The sequence below is a fragment of the Citrus clementina genome, unplaced genomic scaffold (genome assembly GCF_000493195.1).
Source record: "Citrus clementina cultivar Clemenules unplaced genomic scaffold, Citrus_clementina_v1.0 scaffold_3, whole genome shotgun sequence".
Lineage (NCBI taxonomy): Eukaryota > Viridiplantae > Streptophyta > Magnoliopsida > Sapindales > Rutaceae > Citrus > Citrus x clementina.
The window spans coordinates 50093972-50103458 of NW_006262339.1; the positions used below are offsets into that span (position 1 = coordinate 50093972).

Genomic DNA, 9487 nt, shown 5'->3' on the forward strand with positions numbered 1-9487 from the left:
ATTGAGAAATTTTAATTCGATTCGACAAAAACTAAATTGAATGCCACTCCTAAACTCAAATGACATGAATTATAGACCAATATTATTCGATCTTGTTGTTTTCTCTCATCAGACCCTTTTTCTGAATGCCAAAATTACTCTATTCCTTAAAAACTATTGCTTTTAATTTCAATTTTTCCTTTGAGTTGAAATATAAAAGAAAAAAAAAATCTGTCTAATTAGTCTGTTTGTCCCAATTCTCAAAACAAAAATGGTCATACCACATGATAAAGCCTCAATTGAAGTCAATTTTAGCAATCATAATAGTCAATGGACCAAAAAAACAAAAGGAGAATTAGGGAGAGCTTGGAACAATTACGCAAAATTACTAAAAGAATTTACGGCATAGGAGGAGGGCTTGCCTCTTTTATTTCACCGCCCTTGTTTCTTTTGCGTTTTTATGATCACGCATGATGCTACCACATGGTTTAAAGCCAGAATTGATAATGTCATTAGCCATGATGTCAACTCGGACACACCCATGATCCAGAATTCAACGCATCTCTCGAAACGATCATTCAAGTTTAGCAATTTACACACACACACACACACACATTAACCGTGATTCACCGAAGATTAGGATATAATATCCAATCCAAACATTTTTATTAATTTTTTTTCCTCAAACAATGATATACTTTGTACATTTGTATCAAATAAGTCGCTGCAATGCTTTTCTATTGAATGACCAAATTATCCTTGTAGTTTTGAGATATAAAGACTTATTTTAGTCATTTCAACGCGACTAAGAACGTAAAGTTTGATTTATTTATACGAGTAGGTTTCTCACTTCATCTATCTCTCTTCTTATGCCTCTCAACACTTTTTTTTTTTTTAAAGTTTTTTGTCAAAAACGTTTGGCCTCATTTTTTCCCAATCGGATGATGTGTCATCGTAATTCCTATCAATCGGAAGAATCAACAATGATGATGAGGGATGGTGAGGAATATTATGAACGAATTAGCCACGATTATGCACAAGCATGCCAACTATATTCTTATTTGGAAAAACAATGAAAGTTCCAGGGATCCAAATGTTATTAACCCTATTCATTATTTAGATTTTAAGAACACACAGGAAATCAAGATCTTTATTTAATGGTAGTTAGGCCGTGATAAAAAAAAATACACTACCACAAAAGTTAGCAAATGAAGCCGATTTGACTTTTTTTCTCACTTTGCTCGCTGCACGATCGATGTTAGTGGTCAAAAATAAGACAACATGATAACATATAGAATTTTGCACACAGTGGCCATCTTACCAGCCAAACGCTAATAATGAGTTCTATATGTCACTGCCATGTTCAAAATTTCTTTCACAAGTTGTTGTGGGTATTGCCATTAAATTTCTTTTAGTTTTTTGCGTCAACAACACCAATTCCTAACCGTTCACATGACAGGGCGAGTCAATTAAAGCTTCGTGGTTGCTTTTGCTAGCAGAGAAACGAATGAGAAATCTTCACGGAAAAGCCGTAAGATAAGACAGTGAACTTGAAGCTAGGTACATGTAATCGTTAATGAGTGTTCCTTAGCTTACATTGATTTCCCTCAAAACCATCATGCCAACGGAGATTCTCAGCTCTGCAATGGTGATATCTCTCCTAGAAACTTAATCTGAACTAATAATAAAGTATCATTTGTAAAGCTTCTGAATCATTATAGTTTAGCATAGGTCCATTCATATATATATATATATATATGAGTGATGCGCGCAGGAGCCAAAATTTGAAGGGGTCATTTAACATGTGGTTTGAGCCAAAGAAACAATAGGGGGTAACTATCAATGGCATTCTCCACGTTGTCTTTTAAGATTTTGCGTCGTAATATACGGCATGCTCCATGAATTAAAAAACAATTACATGAATACATACCTGTAGAGTGCGAATGCGGGAGCGGAAGAACCAAGGTTGAATAGGCTCTTTTAACAATGCCTAGACCAAAAGGTAATAGTTGAAACTTGAAATAACTCATGGAGAGTGTTGATATAATTTACTAATAATAGTAAATGAATGTTGATGAAATCAGTTAAACATATATCCACGGATAAGACACATAGTCATTGGATTTGGGATCATTCATTTATAGTTGTAATTAGACTATTAATGGAATGAATAAATTTCTCTGATATTTTCTCATAGCTACACATATTTCTTTCACTTTGTTCTTATCATTGACCAAACACATTATTATCACAAGTAAGCAACAAAGTAAAACAAACAACAATGAACGATAGATTTTATTATTTTTTTTCAACACAATGAAAATCAAAACTCGCAATTTCAGTTTAGATTAGAGTCATCAATTTCCTTTTACTGCCACCCTTTTAGACAATGAAGCGTTGTCGCTTTTAATCCGTAAAATTATATCAAACTGAAGCATTAATTAAAAGTAGTCCATTTAATAGTTATCGCTTATCAGGTAGCGAATATTTCAATCGATGGGGTACATCAAGGCTAGAAGCAGCCACAGACCTAAAATGCAAGACCAACAATGTGCTTTTTGCGCTAATCATGCAACCAAAATGCTCGTCACTTAAGTCCAACAGGTTCTCAGTCAATCCGAAGCTCACAGTTTTTAAACAAACTACCAAGCGATTAATTCATCCACAAAAAAAAAAAAAAAAAAAAAAGAAGCAGGAATCGCTCTGAAGAAACTCATGGTGAACAAAAAGTTATTTTTTTCAATGATGACGATGATGTAGTGTCTGTTAGAACTTTGAAGAGGAAAAAAGATGAGGCGAAAAGTGATCCCACTGTTGACTCGTTCTTTGTGGGATCCTTTTTTCTCTTTTTGAAGTCATATATGAGATGAGCCGGCAAATTAAGGCGAGTGCTTTTTGTTTTGTTTTCTACTGTATTGTATTAATTGCGTCTCTTCTTAATTCAAACTTGCACACATCTCTCCACCACTACCGAGTCGTGAGATTATGAAGTAGCCAGCACTCACTCTCACAAAGTCACAAATTAAGTACCGTTTCAGAAATTTTAGAATAAATTAAAGGAAATATAATTAATTTATGTACGTATGTACGATAAATATAACTTAATTTTATATGACTACTATTGTACTTATATATTAGTTTTTTTTTAAAAATAAATAGTATAATATTATTTACTTATTAGATAATAAACATAGTACCTCATTAGTATTTTAAATTTTCTCCACTTAACTTTAATCTTTATCCCTTTTTTTTTTTTTTTAATTTACTGCCACTTTTTTGCTGTTCTTGTTCTTGTTTCATTTTTTTTATTGACTATTATTAATCTTTTTTATTTGAAGGAAACAGGAACCGATTCACCGATTCATGTGAATTATGCCCATCTCAATTTTCTCAACTATAAGTAGAAATTGAAGTAGCAGCTAACCAAACGCGCAAGCTGTCTTCTCTTCACATTGCTGTTGCTATAAAATATAAATTTGCTTTCATGGATAATTAGGTCGGCTTCAAAGTTAAGCGTCATCTAATAGTGAAAGCATTAATTAGTGATTTTATAACATCTTTATAAGGTAAGCATGTTTCCATTATTAGTTTTGAAGATATCAAGCTCCTTCAAATTGGACATATATATTCCTTTTTAATTGGGCAAAAATGTCAAGGTGGTGGTTCTCAATCACAAGCTTAAATTCACCAAGTAAATATCAAGGATCTGTCAATATCTTGGACTTATATTATTTATTGATGCTTTTGGTTTCAATAAGGTCTTCTAAAAATATTATCCAATCAAAATTATGAAAAATTCTTACACACGCCTAATTTTGCATCAAATATAAAAGAAATATCAGCCGAGCCGCCTAATCTAAACAGTCATTAAAATTAACTACGATTGTTGTATATGACACTTTTACAGTTTTGTAACGCGCATTTTTGTTTGGATTTTAAAAAGATGGATTCTTGATGGGAATATAATTTAGCATCGTTCCAAAGAATAATAGTGTGTTAATTTGACTTAGCACCCCATTCATTCACGGCCAAATTGAGTAGAATACAATAGGTATTTCTAGAGCTGGCAAAACGGGTCATCGGGTCGTGTTCGTGTCGTGTCAGCTTCGTGTCGTGTCAAATTTAGGTCGATCCAAACTCGACCCATTTAATAATCGTGTCAAAATATTGAGACCCAAACCCGACACGGAAAAATAATCGGGTTACCCAATAACCCGTTTAATATCTATATATTAAACAAAAGTTACATCAAATATTTACACACTATCATACATACGTATGTACATAACTACATACATACATAATTTATCGATATTATAAAATATACATATCTACCAATATATTACACATTTACACTATTGAGGTTTTAATTATATATATATATATATATAATATTATATATCAATATTATAAAATATACATGTCTATCAATTTTTACACATTTACACTATTGAAGCTCTAAATGTATGTAAATTTTTATAAATAAAACACTGTGTTTATATTCACCCTTTTAAAGAATAAAAAAAGAAAATCATCTCTAATATTTGAGTTTTAATTATAAGAATATGTAAATTATTTTAAAATAGAAAATATAATCGGGTCATTGATCGGGTAAATGGGTCAAGAATTTTAACCCAAACCCGACACGGAAAAAAATCGTGTTGACCCGGACTCGACCCATTTAATAATCGTGTTAAATTTGACTACCCATACCCATTTATTTATGTCGTGTTCGTGTCGGGTAATCGGGTCGTGTCAAATTTTGCCAGCTCCAGGAATTTCTAACTCTATTTTTTCTAGAATGTTAGTGTGATACATATCAATATGCACAATCAATCTTACTCATTATTTGGTTTTTTTTTTTTTTTTAATTCTTGTAGGTCCTTCGAGCTAAGGACAACATCTATGCAAAGTGATGCCGGCATAAGAAATTAAATAATTCTAATGTATGCAGTTGGGTAATCTGACCCAGTGGTTAATTCGTTCCATGCAACCCTTCTTTTACACAAGTGGAGTGGGCATAATCTTATTGACCATTGCTTCAGAGCCTCGGTGTTTCTACAATTTTCTTTTTAAAAAGGGTGTTTCTATAAATAATAAATTTGATTAGCAAACTTTTATTAGAGAAAACTATAACAATTCTCCTCAAATAATGCAAGAAATTTTATTTTTTAAGATATTCCGCAAAAAAAAAAAAAAAAAGCATTGATTTTTCAGTTTTTTTGGTTTGGTGTACGACGAAGTGATCACAATAGGATACATCCTTTCTGACAAAACTAATGACTCTGATTGAACCGTCATGCGTCAGAAAGACAACCACCTGTTATGTTACCTTCTTTCAAAGCAGTTACTTATATTTGTTTAGCCATTTAAGCAACCTGGTTTAACAATTAATATTTAACAAATAAATAAAATTGTAGCATAAATATGGACAAAGATTTGCTGGAAAATTCAAGACTGGGCAAAAGTTGAAAAAGCAAGAAATAAAGTCACCCATTTACACTGCGCACACAACACATTCATTTATTTCAAAAGCAAATGAATTGTGACCGAAACTTCCATACATATTTCCCTCTGAACCTGACTCGGCTGACACTTTAGTCACGCCAATCCAAAACACTCTTGATTTTTTTGGTCTCATTAAAACGATAAATTTACACCCTTTTTCAGAATTCCCAAATGAGGTAATAAAGTTAATGTAAATAACATAAGGCTCCATGTCTACTAAACTTAATTTTTACTGGTTACTGGTTAGCAGATCTGTAAGTAAAGTTTGAATGAAACAGTTTCGGAGAGAGACAGAGGGAGAAGCAGAGCAAAGAGATGTATAAATAAATAAAATTATGGAGTATTTGATAAAAACAAGAACTGATATGGAACAGAGGCAGATGAGGTAACAGTGAACGGTCAGGTAGCAGAATGAATGAGCTTCTTCTCATGAACTGTAAACAATGCCAGTAACCGACAGGTAGAAGGTATTATTTCTATTAGTAAAAATATGCTTTTTTTTTTTTTTTTTTCAAATATGTCAACTTACTTTGAGATGGACCTTTTTTTTACATTAAGAAAAAGATTGGTGAAACAATCAAGCTAAAAGAACTTGACCTGAACCCATCAACTACAATGCTCCAATATTGGTGATGAACAATGAAAATCATTTTGGTTTCTGAATCATCAGTTGTTACAGAAACAGAACATGACAAAATTTGAAAGAGATGACGAGTTACAGTTAGAACATTTAGAACAAACAGTTCTAAAAATATATAATTAAAAGAAGCCAAACAAAAACCAGTTGACCGTAAGTAATGGCATAATTTTAGATCCAAAAGGAAGAGAAAAAAATAAAGGACAAAATTCTTTACCTTTAGATCAAATATTTTGTTCTGTAATTCACCGTTTGATGTGGTTTACAAATTCAGCATCAGAAACGGCAGACAGCTCAATCTGGCTAATATCGTCGTCGTCAATTGGTGCTGGGAGATTAAGATCTATCAGATTTTCTCCTAACTTCGTGGAAGCAGAAGCACTTCTAGCAGAGGTGCTTGCCACTAAACCAGTTACATGAGTTCTCTTATGCCCACCAAGTGCTTGCCCAGATGAAAAAACTCGGAAACAAACTGGACATTCATGAACTTTTTTAACTGACAATGGTGGTGAAGCAAGATTGATTGAAGCACCTGCATTTTCTTGGTCAAGCTCAGTTTCTTGAACCGGTGTGTAAAATTTGATCTTTTTATGACTCGCTCGATGCCCGCCTAAAGCTTGATAAGATTTAAACACTTTCTTGCATGTTTCGCACTTGTATTTTCCCCTACTTCGATTCTTATTGTTAAAAGACTTGAACTCCTCTGATTCATCAGTTTCATCCATTGACTTTTCAGCTTCTTCATCTTCATATTCATCATCATCTTGTTGTCGAAACATTATTAAGTCATGATGATGTTGTTGTTGCTTTTCTTTTCTTTTCCATTTATCCCTCGAAAGCATCATAAGACAGTAAGCGACATCTTCTTCTGTTGTAGTGTCGGAGATGGAACTAACCGGTTCTGGCTCATGACCCCACAACGACGACTCAATGGTATTCTTGCTCTTGTTCAATTTAAGCTTCTTTATTATATCAAGTTCCTGTCTATGTTGTTGCTCCAGTTTCCGAGTCCGTTTGGATCGTCTCCGAGTTGGGTTCTTGGATGACTCAGTCTCACTTTCTCTGTCTTGCAGAACAACAGAGGCAGAGGCAGCGGCAGCGGCAGCAGCAGAGGCATCAACAACACCAAAAGAGAATTCAGGATCTACCAAGCGAATGCTCCTTTTTGGGTTCTCTCTTAAACCATAAAACAAACTTTTTTCTTCATCATCCTCCTCTGAAGGAGAAGTTGATGATGATGGTGACGAAGCTGACTCAGTTTCAATTTCAAAACTGAGTTGTTGATGATGAGGACGATGTTCCCTTTCTTCTTCTTCTTCTTGAATTTTCTGAGGAATTGGAAGATTCAGCATATGAGACCTCATGTGACCACCCAAAGCTCTTCCGTTTGAAAAGTTCTTGAAGCAAAGCCTACACTTGTGCTTCTCCATTACAAAAAGTGATTTTCTTTTCTTGAAAAAAACATATACATATATAATAAAACAGAAGCTTAAAAGTTGTGAGCTCTGGTGGTTTCTCTTTTCTATGTGAGAGAATTGGGAACTAAAAAAAGAGTAGGTGACAAGCATTCCTCCACCAAGAGATATATACAAAGATACCAGAAAAAAAAAATCAAAAATCAAAAATCAGAAATGAATTTTTCTTATTTATTTTCTTTTTAAAACGGAAAAATAATAATAAATATTAAGTTTAATTAAAGCGTATGCATGAAGGGAGAAAGAACGACATGTAACATGCGAGTCTTGCCCGTTTCTGTATTTATTCCCCCTCCCCATGCTTCCTAAACTGCCCTCCCTTAAAATGGTTTTTTTTTTGTCGATAAAATAAATAAAAATGTTGAATGCGCGTGGTTTTATAACATATTAATATTTTTTATATTTATTTTGTTAGATAATTAAAGGGTGTTTTGGGTATTAAGAATTAGGTTACCAGACTAAAACCGGTGGCTTTCTTGTACTAGTCAAGAAAATTGCCGGGTTGTTGTAACGACGAAGCTGATTACACAAAAAAAAAAAAAAAATCACTGGATATCCCTCTTGTAAAGAAAACGACTCTACTAATTAATCTTAACCCAGGCTGTGACACAAAATTGAATAACAAACGTACAGGATTGAATAAAATCTAAACGCATAAATCGCATTGTCCACGTGTCATCGTAAGAGCCAGCGTTCCTAGCTAATTAAGCCTACATGGTCCCGTAGACGGTCCTTTTTGTGTTGCTGTAATTGCAATTGTTTGTATCTTTGATAAAAAACGGAAATCAGTTAATTTTTTATTCTAAGATTCTGTTACCTTTTTGCCGCTAATCTTAGAGCCAACTGTCGGTGTTAGTAGCTTAGCATGCCGGCTAGACCGGCTACTGACTAAAGGAATAATAATTGGGAGATCAATTTTGTTTTGTTTTGTTTTTTGTTTTTTAAATAAAAGGAATAATAAATTGATTAATTAATTTAGAAGTTAACTGTTAGTTAATTAAAGGTAAATATCAACTTTTTTTGGGGGGTTACTTTCCTTCAAAATTGGATCTTTTGTTGAATGTTGGAGGGGAAATGAAGGGTGGGAATTGTGTGGAAGCTAACAGAACGGAGTTTTGTGTGGGCAGTAAATGCCGTTCTGTTAGGGGTTAGACCCAGTCTGGTCCATGCTGGATATAATGGTCATTTTCAACCATTGTTACACGTTTTTTATTGGCAAGTTTATGGCAATGCTTTAATTTTTATTGACCCCTCCATTTATGTACGATGCTTTCCCCAGCAGCCTTTGTAGTGCAACGGAAGAATCTGCAGAAAGTTGAGCGGCACGACTCGCAAGTCTTACCTTATTACTAATAAAAAAAATAAGAGTTATGACTTTAAACTTCATTTGGTATATCTTTTTAAATATAATTTATTTAAGTAGAAATTTTAAAAGTATAATTTTTATTTAAAATAAAATATTTGTTTAGTTATTAATGAGAAATTTAATTAAAATTTATAAAATTATTTTAATAAATAATTTTTTTAAATCATGTTATAAAATGAAATAAATAAAATTGTGAAATAAATAATGTATATTTTAAACAACTTTATTTTTTAGAAAAAAAAAACTTTCCAACATTTACTCCCAAACAGTGGCGCTGCCACGTTAGGCCCTGCTTGGTTGACTTTTAGAAATTTTTAAATTCATTTTTACATTTGTCCTATTTTTAATTTGATTTACCATAAAAGCTCCTGTTGAAATTTAAAAATAACTCAAATATCACATTTTTTATTTTTAAAATTATTTTGAAATCCTTAGAAAAAAATGCTAAAGTCAAATCTCTAAACTTCATCGGTTTCGTGTTATGTTGTTTTGGACATGCAACTTTAAAAATTAATCAATTGT

At 32.8% G+C, this 9487-nt stretch overlaps 1 protein-coding gene across 1 annotated transcript; it reads right to left on the reverse strand.

Annotated features, from left to right (window-relative positions):
• Positions 1-5534: 5534 nt before the first annotated feature.
• On the reverse strand, positions 5535-7656 carry LOC18047819 (zinc finger protein ZAT9). The gene has a single exon (XM_006445265.2). The coding sequence runs from the start codon at positions 7552-7554 to the stop codon at positions 6370-6372; it is 1185 nt and encodes a 394-aa protein (XP_006445328.1). The 5' UTR covers positions 7555-7656; the 3' UTR covers positions 5535-6369.
• Between the last annotated feature and the right edge of the window lie 1831 nt (positions 7657-9487).